This window comes from Bufo bufo, chromosome 9 (assembly GCF_905171765.1).
Source record: "Bufo bufo chromosome 9, aBufBuf1.1, whole genome shotgun sequence".
NCBI classification, from domain to species: Eukaryota; Metazoa; Chordata; class Amphibia; order Anura; family Bufonidae; genus Bufo; species Bufo bufo.
In genome coordinates, this window is record NC_053397.1 from 189713281 (window position 1) to 189730538 (window position 17258).

Below are 17258 nucleotides of genomic sequence, written 5' to 3' on the forward strand. Positions count from 1 at the left end.
GTGGTCCAAAGTAAGTCAACTCATAGGTGGTATAAATTTAGAGTAGACAGTGTAAAAATGATCAAAATTTATCATCCAGTATCAGTCACTCAGGCGAATCTTTAGACTGTCTAGAATAGGGGTCCTTTTAGATGGCCTGATTCAGGTCCATGACAGCTTGATTGGTGCTCATTTAAAAGGTCTTGTACACAGGCCAGAGGAAAGTGCACAGGGGACTACTGATGAGCGAAGTTTTGAAAAATTTGATTTGTTCCAAATTAATTTGTCACCGATCACTATAAATCAGGTATACCCAGGCCACTCTGCCTAATCTGGTTCTTCCACTTGGTTGCCCAATCTCAGTGTGAAGGCTTGGAAGTCAACCCTTTCCCGACCACCGACAGTTTTAAAGAGCAAATACCTGGTCGCCGGATTTTTAACCTTTTAAATGCCATGGTCACCCGGGTGGGCTCCATTTCCCCTGGCGGGGATCGGGAGAGCCGGAGTGTGTATGCAGCAGCCCCTGCCCTCCTGTGTGATGGTACCAGAGATGGTACATAACATTGAGGTGGGAAAACCTTCCTCAAAGCAATAAAATTGAGGGATCCACAACAGGGATGACCATAATTCCATGTGGATCTCTCAAAAGGCCCGGGATCCTTCCCTACTATGAACCTAAAGGCATTTTGTTTTTAAAATGATCAGGGTTAAAACCAGATGCCGAACATGGTGGATGGATCAAACATAGCCGCTGGATTACTGCAGGAACACTGTCCCTAGTGCATGAGCGCTTGCCACGTCTCTCCCTCTTAGCTCACAGGACAATGGCGGAGACCACGTGGGATGAGGCTTTTATAGGACTGTGACATCACAGGGGATGGCTACCTGCGGATTGGCTGGCTGCACGGCATTATGGGTGATCTCGTGTTCCCGGGCTTCTTACTTTCACTTTGTAGCACGTGCAGCCGCCATTTTAGGAAAAACTACTTCATTAACACGAAGCGCAAGGAAATTTGGCTTCGTTATGATACCTAAATTTTGGACTGAATTCTGCTTCAAATGCTTTGCTTCCCCCAACACTAGTTACTATGATCGTTGGGCCCCCATGCTGTTACATGACGCCAGGGAAATGTGCTGCTGACCTGCAAGCATTCTCATGCTCACAGAACCAATCTGGTCAGCTGACAAAAGAAGCGTTTTCTCATTCCTCGCCTGAACACTAGCACATTTGCACAGGTCAGTCATCAGGAACCAATGTTTGTACGAACGTTCGTTCCCGATAATTGTCCTGATCATCTATGTGTGTTAAAGGGCTCTAACCTTACACTGTCTAAGGGTGGCCATACACATTCAGTAGCTGTTCATCTGAAAGCTGTCTCTCCCGACACCTTCTCGGTTCCCGCTTACACCTGTTCAGAGAGGGGAGAAAGCGGCTTCCAGACACCTCTGGCTGCGGCTTATCTCCTGGGAGAAAATATTCATTTCACCCAATCCTTCTTTCTCCCAACATCATCTGTCAGGGAAAAAGTTGGGAGCACCCTACACTCATTAGACCGTCAGCCAAACCCACCGTTCTTGACTGACAATACACTAATGTGCATGTGTGCCTTAAATCTTAGATTGTGTTGTGTTGTAAAGAAAACCTCAGGTATGTACATTTACCAAGGGGCAGCAGTTCTGCACAACTTTCAAGGAGTTTCCAGTTTTAAATAACTTCCCTCTTTACTTCCCCTATCGTCCTCTTCCCTCCAACGCAGAGCATGTTACTCAGCCCAGACTTCAGCGGATGTTTGGGGAAGCAGTTTAATTAGTTCCTAAAAGGCTCATCGGCTATAGGTTTACATGACTTTCCAAAAAAAAGTGACCTTCCCCAGACCAGCACACAAAGGGTTAAACTGATTTTTATTTTTTATTTTTCAGTGGAGCAGCATAATGGTGAATGGACAATTTTCAGACTGTATGAGATGAATATAAATTAGATTCATGGTTGGACTGGCCCACCAGAATACCAGAGGATCCTCTGGTGGGCCCAGGCTCTGATTCTATAATTAGTCCCAAAGATCCAGGAGAGAACCACAATTTGGCCGCCTTTGGAGCCAATCAATTGCAACTAGAGTTTATTTATTTCATTCCAAACCTGTTAGACATTATGGATGATATTGGGGTTGGGCCTTGAGAAATATTTCATCTGATCGGCCCAAGGAAGCACAAGGATTGGAAACGTTTTAACTTTACCTGGGGTTGTAGTGGTGCAAAACCTGAGAAATTGTCTTTGTCAATGACGGAGGCCACAACCTGTGAAGCAATAACATTCATCATTAGTTACAGAAACAGCTCAGGATTTTATTTAAAAAAAAACTGAATGTTTCCTATACTGTAACAATAAAGTATGAGATGCCCTAAAAAGTTGTGCAGGTCCTCGTAATTATTTTTTTTTTTTTGGGGGGGGGGGGGGGGGGGGGATACTTATAAGGGCTTGTGCACATGACCAGTGCTGTTTTGCACAGAAGGGAGATTACCCCTGCTTCTGAGTGAAATGCATCTAGCTGTGCAGCTGAAACAAGTAATAATATAGCTGAAAGAGACATTAGGGGAGCTCAAAAAAGACCTACAGTACTCCTTCACAGTTATGATTGTACAAAGAAGCATGGCTACTATGCAAACTCAGGTACACTTTAAAGGTGTTGTCTAGGATTAGAGTCTGGGGTCTGCTGGGTGTTTTATTTAGAAACAGCGCCACATCTGTCAATGGGCTGTGTCTGGTATTGTAGTTCATTCCATTCAGGTGAATGGAGCAGAACTTCAATACCCATCACAGTCCATAGACATAAGTGGCACCGGTTCTAGGGGGAAAACTGTTCCGTTTTAATAGTTTTGGACAATCCCTTTATGAATCATCATAAATCCATTGTTATATATTTTGCTAAAATTAACACATCCCAGTAGCCTGTGGCGTACCTTCCATGGAGGCAGACCACGGAGCCCACGGGGAGTGGATCCAGTGCTGAATTCCATCTTTTGTTCGCTACATGAAAACACTGCAACACGAAGCTGTCACTAGGGGGAGCTCAATGCAAAGAGATTTTTACAGCCTCCATTGCAGTCAATGGTAACTATATGAATTCCTATCCGCTCCCTAGTGGTGGCTGCAGACAGTCAGTTTTGAAATATTTTATATGAAGCATGGATTTACAGCTATAAGATGGAGATTTAGCAGTATCTTTATGACAGATGTCAGATAAAGGGTGACTCTTTTATGACAATTTTTTTAAACTAAAATTCTTCACCTTAATTCCAAAAATCATCAGAAACCTAGGATGTCACGCTTTGTATTCTGTATTGCCTGGAAGCGATTGATGTACCTGTGCTGGGAAACTGGGTGGGTGCATACTAAATTTTGCTATGGGGCCCTATGAGATCTTGCAGCATGTTGCAGCTTTCGGAACGTACCGTTGCTTTCCCCAAGTAGTCTTTCTTCTCTAGTTGTTCCACATGTTTCTCATTTGGATGAAATAACCTCCCTTTCGGCATCTCTGTTGGAGGAAAGTCCTTTTGTTTCTAAAGACGTGGATATAGAATGGTTAACGTGTGGTTACAGCAAGGAAGATTTTGTTACAAGCTGTAATTCTCATTGTCACAATGTGCAGAACGGTCTCCGCACCCAACATATTGTCGAAAAAGATTTCCTACGCCAAAATCTGAACACGCTATTCAGCCATGCCGACGTCAACTAGCAGGAGCACAAAAGGTTCTCCTTTGAGAACGTTTTCCCCTCCTTTGTTAAGAACATTTGATTGTAAGACAATTACCAGGCCGTGCAAAGTGCTGGAGGTAAAAATATCTGTCTGCCCACATATAGGAATTATTGTCGTAAATTGTAAGAGCAGCAATTTTATTATTTCTACTTTACCTAATTAAATGTGTTTTAAATATTCAAGGGAACCCACCACCATGAAAATGCAATACAATCTGCAATCAGCTTGTTATCACGTAGGAGGAGCTGAGCAGATTGATATATAATTTTGTGGGAAAAGATTCAGCAAAACGTGCAATTTATACATCTAAATCTCGGCTCATTCTGAGCTAAAGAGTCATGTGGGCGGTCCTAGTCTGCATATATACATAGCTGTCAATCACTGATTGGACCGCCCACATGACTTCTTAACAGAGATTTAGATGAATAAATTGCACATTTTTCAGAATCTTTGCCCTCAGATCGATATATCAATCTTTGCAGTTCCTCCTGCATGATAACCTGCTGCCTGCAGATTGCACCGCATCTCGTAGTGGCACGGTCCCTTTAAAGAGCTTAACTGCCGCATCATTTAAAGGGCATCTGTCAGCAGATTTGTTCCTATGACACTGGCTGACCTGTTTTATGTGCGCCTGGCAGCTGAAGACATCTGTGTTGGTCCCATGTTCATATGTGGCAGAATTGCTGAGAAAAATGATGTGTTAATATATGCAAATGAGCCTCTGGGAGCAACGGGGGCGTTACCATTACACCTAGAGGCTCTGTTCTCTCTGCAACTGCCGCCCCCTCTGCACTTTCGCAGGATCAGGCAGTTAAAACCTCATCACACCTGGCCCTGTCAATCAAATTGCAGAGAGCGCGGCAGTTGCAGAGAAAGTGAACTGAACACTATGATGAGTAGCCTACTGATATTTGTCAAGAAGCCCCATCTTCTCTATGTACACCTATGGGGTCATTTATCAAACTGGTGTAAAGTAGAACTGGCTTAGTTGCCCGTAGCAACCAATCAGATTCCACCTTTCATTATTCAGAGCTCCTTTGGAAAATGAAAGGTGGAATCTGATTGGTTGCTATGGACAACTAAGCCAGTTCTTCTTTACACCAATTTGATAAAGGACCCCACTAGGGTGTCAAGGTAGAATTTAAATTCCTCATGACTTCTCTGCTATCCAATTTACAGCCTATGGACTGCGGTAAACAGTAGTTTACTGATGGACCTACCTGTCTACTTGCTGCAGATTCTAATTCCCTGCATCTCTATGACATGACCCCCACTCTCCAATCTACAAAGGAACTATGAATATGTTTGTGTTATGGAGTCTCTGGTCTTACATAACCTTGTGAAACCATTGCTAAATATATATTTCCTTATTATCTCGGCTTCCGTCTGTGGTTTCCAGACATGTCATCATCTGTCAGGGCAGAATTCTCATAGCACATGGAAACCTATGGGTGCGTGGTGTGGAGGCATGGCATCACACTGTACAGTATATAGGCGTATAGACTAACAAATATAAAATTATAGGGGGAGGTATAGAGGTAGCCATCACACCAAGGCCAAAGACCCCTCTGACACATTAGAAGGCACTAGTATTACAATTGGCATTGGGCTGATTTTGCCTTCAAATCTGCCCTGATTACCTGCCGTCCATTAACCAACTATGTAAGAGGTGGCCAGACCAAGTCTTTCTAGGTCCTCCACTCTGGTTAATAGAGGGGGGCTGAGCAGGGTGCCCTCCTAGTAAATGGATAAGGCCACATTCACACGACCGCGTGACAGCCGTGTCTGTTAGGCGGACCGCAAACCGCAGATCTGTAAAACACTGGACCGGCCATGTGCACCCCGCATGGTGGTGTGGACCCATTGACTTCAAGATCTGCAAGATGCGGCCAAAGATAGGACATATCCTATCTTGTGCAACGTTAAGGCATGGACCCGGAATCACTTGGAAGGGCTTCCATGTGCTCCGGGACCGTGCCACCGTGCTGCAAAAGATAGGACATGTCCTATCTTAGGTTGCATCTTGCAGATCTCGGACCCATGAAGTCAATGGGTCCATAACCCGATGCAGGGTGCAAATGGCTGCTGCCCGCAGTTTGCAGTCTGCAAAACAGGCATAACCATCATGCAGTCATGTGAATGGGACCTTAAAGGGGTTCTGCAGTTTATTTAAACTGATGATCCATCCTCTGGATAGATTATCAGCATCTGACCAGCGGGGGTCTGACACCCGGGACCCCTGCCGATCAGCTGTTTGAGAAGGCAGCGGCGCTCCAACAGCGCCGCGGCCTTCTCACTGTTTGCCGCTGGTCCATTGACGTCACGACTAGTATCAACTAGCCTGGGCGCGGCTAAGCTCTGTTCACTTGAATGAAGCTTAGCCCCGCCCAGGCCAGTTGATACTAGTCGTGACGTCACTGGGCCAGCGGTAAACAGTGAGAAGGCTGCGGCGCTGCTGGAGCGCCATTGCCTTCTCAAACAGCTGATCGGCGGGGGTCCCGGGTGTCGGACCCCCTCCGGTCAGATGCTGATGATCTATCTAGGCTAGGGGATAGATCATCAGTTTAAACAAACTGCAGAACCCCTTTAAAGGGCTGAAAGTAAGCGGCACTATACCACATAGTAATACTAACAGGTAATACAAGAGGAAAGCTAGGCACAAAGAACCAAAAAAATCTTGTATAATCTGAAATTTTACAACCGCACATAATTCGGCAACAAGTCGCGGGCTCACCAGCATTTGCTGCATTGCCTTCTCTATCTTGGTGCCGTGCCGCGGCTCTACCTTCTGACTGCTGGCTAGGATAAGGTTTTCTTCTGCTTTTGCCAAGTTCCCCAATTTTGCATTTGCAAGGGCGACATTATACAGGATCTGAAAAAAAAAGTCCCAAAAGGTATAAAAACACCAATATTAGAAACTCTAGCGTGCATTTCTTCGAGACCTCCACACAATGGCGACAGACTTTTTTTTTTTACTTGGGGTGTGTTCAGATGTTAAAAAAAAATACCTGTGCAGGGTACATCTAATGCTAACCAAATAGTTCAATGACTGGAGGATAAAGGGGTTATAGGGACATCATAGAGGGGTATGTGTGTATGTATGGTGGGCTGCATCTTCCCTTGCAATCACAAATGACTACAGCAGGGGCAGGCAACCTCCGGCACTCCAGCTGTTGTGAAACTACAACTCCCAGCATGCATACTGGCTCTGCTCTTCTAAGAGCTCTCATAGAAATAAATGGAACATGCTGAGAGTTGTAGTTTCACAACAGCTGGAGTGCCGAAGGCTGCTGACCTCGGGACTACAGGGAGATTCCAAAGCTGGACCAACATGGATCAGCAGATCGCTCCGCTAGATACCAACTACAAAAATAATAATCTTTATTTATATAGCGCCAACATATTCCGCAGTGCTTTACAGTTCAAAAAGGGTTGAGGTACCCTCTAAGAAGGAACTGGGGGACATTTATCAAACGTGTTGCTAAGGAAAACTGGCTTAGTTGCCCATAGCAACCAGATTGATCCTTTCCTTTCTCAAAAGCGCTTTCACAAATTAAACAAGGAATCTGATTGGTTGCTATGGGCAACTAAGCCAGTTTTCTTTAGCATCAGTTTTAATAAACTTCCCCCTAGGGGGTAGATTTATATATATATAAAAAAAAAATGATGTAAAGGAAAACTGGCTTAGTTGTTTATAGCAACCAATCAGATTCCACCTTTTATTTTCCAAAGCAGCTCTGAAAAATGAAAGGTGGAATCTGATTGGTTGCTATGGGCAACTAAGCCAGTTCTACTTTACACCAGTTTTGATATATTTTCCCCATAGTCATGATATTCATGGTCCTTTCTCCCTTTGTTTCATTATAGTTCTTTGTGATTTCTCATACTTTGGTGCAGCTGGTACGATGTAGACTAGCCATAATCATGAGATCACGGTCAGCCAAATGGTCATTTGGCCGACAGCTCTCTCTCTCTTTCAATGACACGCTTGATTGCCTTGGCCAAGCATGCATGTGTTGGGAATGCAAGAAGATAGAAAGCCGCTACCAGGCACCTCTTATCTCCCCAAGAACAAAAGTATTGGGCATATGGAATCCAATAGGCCTGATCCTTACCAGCCCAACATCTGCTGCTGGTGGAGAGTCAGGAGTCCCCACGCACATTAGATGGTTGTCCGGTACCACTGAAACCTGCTGTCTCTGACAACATACATCTAAAGTGTATTATCAGCTTTAGGCTCCTGGAAAAGGACCGAAAATCAATCTTAATGGGAGCCTGTCACCAAGGAATTCACTGGTAAACCACAATGCCTGGTAGGGCTAGCCTAAGCAATCACTTGCTTCATACTGGAGAAAAAGAACTTTTAATCCATGTGCAATTGAGCAGCTAAGTGCACCGAGGGCGGGCCCATGACACTCGGTGCACCCTCGCTCCTCCTGAGAGCCTCTCCCTTTCCTTCTTGATTGACAGAGTCAGTTTCCTGCATAGTCATCTTACCTGGACCTGTCAATCAAAGAGCGAGAGGGGCCGAGCCGAATTGCTCTTGTGGGTGTGTAAGACGTATGTCTGACTAGTCTCTCACCTCACAGCTGTAGAGTTTATAGGTCAGGCCCAGGATCTTGTAGTCAATGAGTTGGTTACCCCTTAGCTCTGTAAAGCAGCGAGCCCAGTCCTGGTGGGCCTGGCTATACCTGCACACAAATGCATCATCATTAGTACAGGGTTTGGCACAAGGAAGGTATCTAGTAGCATATAGCATATTGCAGGCAACTAATCACTCAAATGGTCGGCACGTATGGGTTTCTTCAGATTACATAGCTCTGTTGTAAAAAGGGGTTGTCTTTATGAGACCCCTTTAAGACCCCTGAGTGTAAAATTCATAAAGTCTGGTTTGTTTTTTGGTTTTTTTTGTTTTGTTTTTTTGCGTGTGTATTTTTGGTAGTCAAGAAATTGCTTAGGGTCAGGCAGTTGAAATCCAACATGCCCATTCCTTATCTCCCCCAAACATCACCTCTCAGGGGTCTCTATACACGTAAGGCTACTTTCACACTAGCGTTCAGAGCGGGTCCGTCTGGTGTCTGCACAGACGGATCCGCTCCTATAATGCAAACGATGGGATCCGTTCAGAACGGATCCGTCTGCATTATATTTCACCAAAAAAACTAAGTGGGAACGTTAGTTAGACGGATCGGTCCAGACTTTGCATTGAAAGTCAATGGGGGACGGATCAGTTTGAAAATTGCACCATATTGTGTCATCTTCAAACGGATCCGTCTCCATTGACTTACATTGTAAGTCTGGACGGATCCGTTTGGCTCCGCGCGGCCAGGCGGACACCCGAACGCTGCAAGCTGCGGTCGGGTGTCCGCCTGCTGAGCGGAACGGAGGCCAAGCGGAGCCAGACTGAGACATTCTGAGCGGATCCGCGTCCACTCAGAATGCATTGGGGCCGTACAGATGCGTTCGGGGCCGCTTGTGAGAGCCTTCAAACGGAGCTCACAAGCGGAACCCCGAACGCAAGTGTAAAAGTAGCCTTACATGATTGGCTGACATGTATGGCCAGCTTTAGGCTCCAGAGACCAGGTGTGACTACTACCACCCCCTATGGTTATGCTCATGTGTATAATTGATAATTATGTGTAATCCAGACTGTTTACATTAAAGTACTGTAGTCCCTGGAGCAAGGGTACTTTGAACTGTGGACATTTGCCCTTATTGCTACTATGCAAAGCCATCAACTTCCTACTTTATTGCACTTTTAACTTGCACTGTGATTTATGCTGTTGTATGCAGGCTCGGACTGGCCCACAGGGGTACAGGGGAATCCCCCGGTGGGCCCCTGAGCAAGGTGGGCCCCTAGTCTCCCACCCCCTGCACAAGTGGCACATAACACATTAGATTTAGTACCCTACATACATATATTTAATGTACAGCACCTCAACCAGCTTATGTTCATATAAAAACTTGTTAGATTATTTATTATATTTGAATGTATCCATACGGTGGGCCCCCAAAATAAATTTTACTGGTGGTCCCTAGATACCCCAGTCCGACACTGGTTGTATGCACTTATACTTTTTATATTGTTGAACTGGATTTTATATGTTTATTGTAATATATCCTATTCATTTACACTGTTATAACACTATAGTTGCACTGCACAGTAGAAAGGATTAATGCACGGCCAGCTAATACTGAGAAGAGACTTTATGACTTTCTACCTATGCAAAGGTTTGGAGGGGATTAAATAAGAGACACACTGAACTTCTGACTGTCTGGTTTAGCTCTGTTTATGTCTGAAGACTTGTCTGAAAAAATGGCTAAGGGTACTTTCACACTAGCGTTAGTTTTCCGGTATTGAATTCCGTCAAAGGGGCTCAATACCAGAAAAAAAAACGCTTCAATACCAGAAAAAAAACGCAACATGTTGTATTTTGCTTTCCGTCCTGGGAAAAACTGATCCGTCATTGACCCCTAATGCAAGTCAATGGGGACTGATCCGTTTTCTCTGCCACAATCTGCCACAATAGAAAACAGATCCGCCCTCCACTGACTTTCAATGGAGTTCCAAACGGATCCGTCTTGGCAATGTTAAAGATAACACAAACCGGATCCGTTCATAACGGATGCAGATGGTTGCATTATCAGTAGCGTTTTTGCTGGACCCTGCCGGATCCAGCAAAAATGCTAGTGTGAAAGTAGTCTTCCCATTCATGATAGAAATTGTAACAATGTTTCTGTTTAGGCTGTGCTTCTCCACTCCAAACCTTCCACCAAAACGTTCAAGTTCAGATAGAAACTGTATATAAGGATAGCAGCTAGAGCTCCTAGTTGTCTGCATATAGGTACAAGTGTGTAGGCTACTTTCACATCTCCGATTAAAATTCTGGCAGGCCTGATGGAATTCTCCCGATCCGGCGCTGCCAAATGCAGACAGGATGTCCGCCAGCCCCATTAAGTATAATGGGGTCCAGCAGAGATCCCTACGCATTCTGGCAGACAAGCAGTGAACCGCACAGACACAAACTGCTGCATGCTGCCATTTGTGTCCAGCTGATCCTCCACTTGTCTGCCGGAACGCCATGCTGGAGTTTCACACTGGATGTGTGAAAGTAGCCTTAGTAGAAGTGACCAGAAGAAGATGCTGAAATAGGGATGTTGAGCCACAGATCCTGGGTCACCAGCCCTGGGATTAGGATTAGGGAGCCAGTCGGACAACTGAGCCACAGACCCTGGACACCAGCCTTTGGCCAGGGAGCCATTGTTTTGAGAGAGAGAAATAAAGAGAGAGGGAGAGAGAGAGAGAGACAGCGAGAGAGACAGCTAGCTCAGGCCTTTCCTTAGCTTCACACCCTTGGAGAAACCAGCCCTGTGCATTGCCTGTATTGTTTTGCCTTGCCCTGATTAACTTCAGACCCTGACTCCCTGGACTTATTTGCCGTTAGGGTGCACTGTCAGGAGGACCCATCATAGCAGTATGGCCACCCCAAACTCGGCCACAGAAGTACATGTCTGCATTTAAAAAGACGTTTCATATAGTGAGTAAAATCTACAATATTTTACAGAACTTTATCATCATTAATTTCTTTTTCAGTCTGCAAAAATTTGCAAAGGGTCAGCAAGAGGCTGCTGATGGATTTGATCCTTAGCTTGCGTCTCCGTTATTTTTAGTCATTTCAATGCACTGTGCGGTTTTCATATGGATGGACCAGGGATCCCATGGTCCATAATAAAGCCATAAGATCCATGAACAGCCAACATGATGAACAAAAGAACACATACACGCTGGCTACAGAGCCAAGGTTAACCAAAGGTAGAGCTCCAACAATTGCTAAAAATTAAAGTTTGTAATATATAACAGTTACGGTGCCTCTTACATGCCCTTCTTGAAGAGGACGGAGCCGCGCTGAAAATACCCCACAGCCAAGTGATTGTCTTTCTCTATAGTGCTGGTAAAGGCCTGGAAGACAGAAGATCAATACAAACGAGCCATTGTATTAATGATACTAATTCATATTGTATAGGAAGGCCGCATCTATGGATATCAGATCAAAACATTAACAATAATGTAGATATAAAAAGTCACATTTACAAATAGGTTTCTCTTCCCACAGGTAAGGCAACCATTTAAACTAATTTAAAGGGGTTTCCCCACGAAAAATATTTTTCATTTTTCAAACCAGCACCTGGATCTGAATACTTTTGTAATTGCATGTAATAAAAAAAATTAGTATAGCCACTGAGTTATTCACTGAGATCTATCTGTATAGCGCCACCTGCTCTTTTTCAAAAATCTTTGTCCAGCTCACTTAGGTGGACGCACATGCTCAGTTCCATCCTTTAACTCCCACCAGCTGCAGCAGACAGGTCACGCCCCCTGAGCTGCCAGCTTGAAATAAATCTAGTAGAGCAATTTGAGCAAGGAATGGGGAGATTTCTGGATCTGTGTGAGGTACAGAGCTGGTTCTAAGTTTGTTAGAAAGAGACTGTTGTGTACTCTATGATATTGAATTTTTATCTTTACATTATTCATGGGAAATCATTTTCGGGTTTCATTTAAAAAATCATTGGGGGGTAAAGAAAGTCCACTTGACTAGAGCATGCCACAATGTTTTTTTCCTGTCCTACTTGTATCATTCTAAAAAAAAATATCGCTGTATGTCTCTGATTCTAAAAATGAAGGTGTTACAGAGCGGCTTTAGTGCTGCGTCCCCTTCCCACCACAGTGGTTGTCCCTCTTTCGAGTCCAATGACTTTTCTAACTGATTTGATGCCTGTGTAGCGTCCTGCACCCTTATTCCTTGTGTTTGGGTCCATACCCTATGGATGAATAAAATCATATTTGGACTCTTACCGGTGAGTGCCATCTCTTATCTTCGTACTTTATATAGACCATTATGCCTGTAGGTAAATTCTGGCTTGGTTGTAGGAATGGACATTTGTAAGCCTCAACAAAAATTCCATCACAGTTCACTTGTCCTTTGAGATTTCTATGTTTATATTCTCGTAAAGTACAATAGACAATATGGACTGATATTAAATAACATATTTTAGCCTAGAACAGTCAAAAACTGGCCGCGCTCCAGAACTGATGGGATGTGACAACGAGTTTATTGACTTGGTGTCACTAATCCTTATAAAATAGATATTCATTTCACCAAATTGATACGTCTTTGTAAGGAAAAGTTCAAAGCTCTAAAAACGATGCAATACCACATTAAAGGGCTTGTCTTCTGGATAGGTCATCAATATCAGATTGGTGGGGGTCCGACACCTGGCACCCTCCCGATCAGCTATTTCAGCCACAATACAGTCTATGGAGCGGAAGCAGAAGGCTCAATACGCTGGACAAGGAGCTGACCTGCAGTACCCCGACATACCACTATGCAGCGTATGGAGCTGTCTGCATCCGCTCTCTCCACTGTATGGTTTCCAGCGCCGACGTTTGCCTGAAACAGCTGATCGGTGGGGGTTACAGGGTGTTAGACCCCCACCAATTTAACATTGAGGACCTATCCTGACGATGGTCTATGCACCCCCCACACAGTGTAAGAACTCAGATGCGTGTTACTTTTATAACTCTTATATTGCTGATAGTAATGCCAATCAGGGAAATTGCAGTTTTTGTAGTTTTCCATAATATTGAAGCTGATACATATGACATACTGCTTTCCACTATAGGAACCATATAAAAAAATATAAGTTTGCAAATCTACAAATGATTGGCCTTGTATTTAAAGGGGCATTCTGACTATCGACATTTATGGTATAGTCATTTGGTCCCAATTCAACAATCCAAAGAGCTTGGCAGAAACTTTACGTGGGAGGAAATGAAGAGAGCGTCTATGGGAAAGATGGGAGCTGTGGTTATGTAAGCATCCCACATATAAGTCAACGGTCAGAATACCCCTTTAATTGACACTCCGCATTTAGGCCTCTTTCACACGACCGTATGGCTTTTTCAGTGTTTTGCGGTCCGTTTTTCACGAATCCGTTTTTTGTTTCCGTTTTTCTGTATGGCATATACAGTATACAGTAATTACATAGAAAAAATTGGGCTGGGCATAACGTTTTCAATAGATGGTTCCGCAAAAACGGAACGCATACGGAAGACATACGGATGCATTTCCACATGTGTTCCTTTTTTTTGTAGACCCATTGACTTGAATGGAGCCACGGAACGTGATTTGCGGGCAATAATAATACATGTTCTATCTTTCAACAGAACGGAAAAACTGAAACGAAATGCATACGGAGTACATTCCGTTTTTTTCGCGGAACCATTGAAATGAACGCAAAAAACGGCCCGTAAACGAAAAAAAAAAACGGTCGTGTGAAAGAGGCCTTAAAGAGTCCATTCAAACGTCCGCAATTTCGTTCCGCATCTTACGGAACGGAATTGCAGACCCATTCACTTCTATGGGGCCACACGATGTGCGGCCCGGCTCCGGAAATGCGGACCCGGAATTTCCGTTCCCGAAAAAAATAGAACGTGTCCTATTTTTGTCCGCAATTGCGGACAAGAACAGGCATATTCTATTAGTGCCGGCAATGTGCGGAACGCACATTGCCGCTGTCCGTGTTTTGCGGATCCGTGGATCCGCAAAACACGTTACGGACGTGTGAATGGATCCTTAAGGGGTTCTCTACCTTTTAGATATCAATTCACTTGAATGGGAGCAGACTGCAGTATGCCGGTATGGCTGCTTCCAGCTCAGTCCCTGATTGACAGGGGTGTCAGATGTCAGACCCCCCCACCGGGATGGATCTGATATTGATGACCGATCCAGAGATTAGGTGATCAATATCTTAAAGCTATGCAACCCTTAAGGATGCTGAAAAAGTTACAGTTTCACAATATAATGTATGGAATCAATGTATATATTGGATTGGAATCACTCTCCTTCCCTGATGTACAGTATGTTGCAAAAAAAATGCAAAACTACACACACACAGGTGATCAAATTTCCCACACATTCTCACGATCCTATGAATGGGTCCACATCCGTTCCGCAATTTTGCGGAACGGGTGCGGACCCATTCTTTTCAATAGGGCCCCAAAAGATTTGGACAGCACCTCGTGTGACAGGGGGCCCTGCAAAAATATAGAGCATGTCATATTCTTATGTGCATTTTATCAATGGCGCCGGCCATGTGCGGTCCGCAAAATGCAGAACGCACAATGCCCGTATTCGCGTTTGGCGGACCGCAAATCACTTACGGTCGTGTGAATGTAGCCTAATCTCTTAAAAGGCCTGGTCCCAATGATAATACTGTATATTGGGTTATTGTTATTTAAGCAATTCCCTAATATACTGTATATTTCCTAGAATCCCCATAATAAGTAAGATACGAAAATGATGACATTGCTTTTGAATAGACATATGTTGTACCTTCTCTGCCCCATGTAAATCCCCCAACACCAGGTGACAGCAGCCGATATTAAAGCAGATCTTGGATCGAGGGTCTGTGATGGAGGTGAAAGATTTCAGGGCGTTAGTCCAGTCACCCTTGTCCGCAGCAGCCACCCCATCACTCCACAGGCGCATAACCTCGACCAGAGCCATCGCGGTGCACTATGATGGTATACTTCCTTCACTGATCCTCGGACATGGAACTGCACCCCTGAGCACCCACACAGTTCATGTAGGTTGGTGACGCAAGAGGAAGCAGTGTGACACGACACAATTCTCAGCAACAGATTCCGAAACTGAAGTTTTGTACAATACGTAAGAACTTCCCCTATTTATGGCCTTCCTCTATTACCGCTGCACAGACTGGAGGTGAAGACGTGTACTGTACACCCAGTCTGATTGCATGTATTTATATGGTAAGGGCTTGTTCACACAAACGTGTGATGCCCGTTGCCGTATTGCGGACCGCATTTGCGGATCCGCAATACGCGGGGCCACCGTTCCCTGGCCTTTCCGCATGCCATTCTGCATCCATTCATTTCAATAGGTCAGCAAATCCGGAGATGCGGAACGGAACACTACGGAAGCATTACGGAGTGCTTTCTGGGGTTCCGTTCCGTGCTTCAGCACCGCAAAAAAATAGGACTTGCTCTATCTTTTTGCGGAACGGAAGGATCGCGGACCTATTCAAGTGAATGGCTCTGCGATCCCCATCCGGCTGCCCCACTGACGGTGCCCGTGCATTGTGGACTGCAATTTGCGGTCCACAGCACGGGCACGGGCTTCACACGTTCGTGTGAAAGAGCCCTAACTGTCATGTTTTCTTTAAAAAAATCTATTTTAGCATATGTTACTGCTGCAGCAGCATTATGCATAAATCAATCTTTAGTTTCTTCACATACCACTGTTTTCCTTGAGTTTTTACCTTAGTTACGACTGTTTAAACATTTACAATATGAGGACCTTCTCAAGATGGCTCCTCTGCCAGTTCTCTGAGGCCAAAACTGCTTTCCCTCACTTCCCATACACACTTGCTGTAGCCAGCAGCTCCCTGCCAGCCAATCAGATTGGATTACTGAGAGACACGCCTCCTCACTCTAAAGCCTAATGCAGGCGTGCAGTGTGAAGGACCGCCCCTCCGTCTTCTGTTTATACTAAAAGGAAGACAGACAAGCCCTAGCAACTGTCTTTTAAAGGGGTTGTCCAGGATTGGGGACATTGGTGTATGTGTACAATGGTCCCCTAAATATTACATTCATGCCTGCCCTTCACTTACCAGACATTTTTAATGGCCCTTTTTTCACTTTACAAATTTTCAGCCGGAAGTGCAGTTTCTATCAAAGTCAGCAACGTACCGGGTCCCTTTCTGCATAGCGAAGCCTCTTCTTCCGCTTCGCAAGGAGCCCGGTGATGTCACCGTCAGCCTCAGTAATTATTCCGAGCGCATGGAGGAGTGGTAACTAGGCAACACACCACGCTAAGCAACGTCTCTCTGGTCCGGTGACGTCAGCGGGCAGGGCGCATTCTTAGCAAGGAAGGAGGCAGGAGGCATTTAGGGGAGTGATTAATGGGGAGGAATAGTTTCTGCAAGAGGCGGCATATGAATTAGGGGGGGGGCGGCTGCACGGAGGAGCAGACATACACTTGAAACAACGCGATTCTGCGCTACGCTGGGACCCTGAAAGCAGTGCGGCAGGAAGTTACCGCACACATAAACAGAGAGATAAACAATCAGTGGGGGACTGTAGGAGCCCTGCTGAAGTGTAAAAATACCTAAAAACATCTGGGGGGACCTTGAAACCGCTATTAATAGTGATTTAACTGTTTTTTGGTTTTTTTTAATCTTGATCCCGGACAACCCCTTTAAGGGAACAGTGGAAAGGGACAGGGGACATTAATGAAAACTGTTATTATAAGGTAATTACAGATCTTTTGGCAATCACTGAAAGAATAACTCAGATATACAGTTGCAAGAAAAAGTATGTGAACTCTTTGGAATGATATGGATTTCTGCAGAAATTGGTCATAAAATGTGATCTGATCTTCATCTAAGTCACAACAATAGACAATCACAGTCTGCTTAAACTAATAGCACACAAAGAATTAAATG

At 44.7% G+C, this 17258-nt stretch overlaps 1 protein-coding gene across 1 annotated transcript in view; it reads right to left on the reverse strand.

The window, feature by feature from the left end:
* Positions 1-15393, reverse strand: part of NCF2 (neutrophil cytosolic factor 2) — a 43590-nt gene extending 28197 nt beyond the window's left edge. Inside the window, exons 1-6 of the mRNA XM_040408143.1 lie at positions 15128-15393; positions 11612-11694; positions 8317-8425; positions 6469-6606; positions 3430-3537; positions 2215-2274 (exon numbers count right to left, since the gene is read on the reverse strand). Of these exons, the coding sequence (XP_040264077.1) occupies positions 2215-2274; positions 3430-3537; positions 6469-6606; positions 8317-8425; positions 11612-11694; positions 15128-15301 (672 nt within the window). The 5' untranslated portion in view covers positions 15302-15393. The remainder of the gene's footprint in view (positions 1-2214; positions 2275-3429; positions 3538-6468; positions 6607-8316; positions 8426-11611; positions 11695-15127) is intronic.
* Between the last annotated feature and the right edge of the window lie 1865 nt (positions 15394-17258).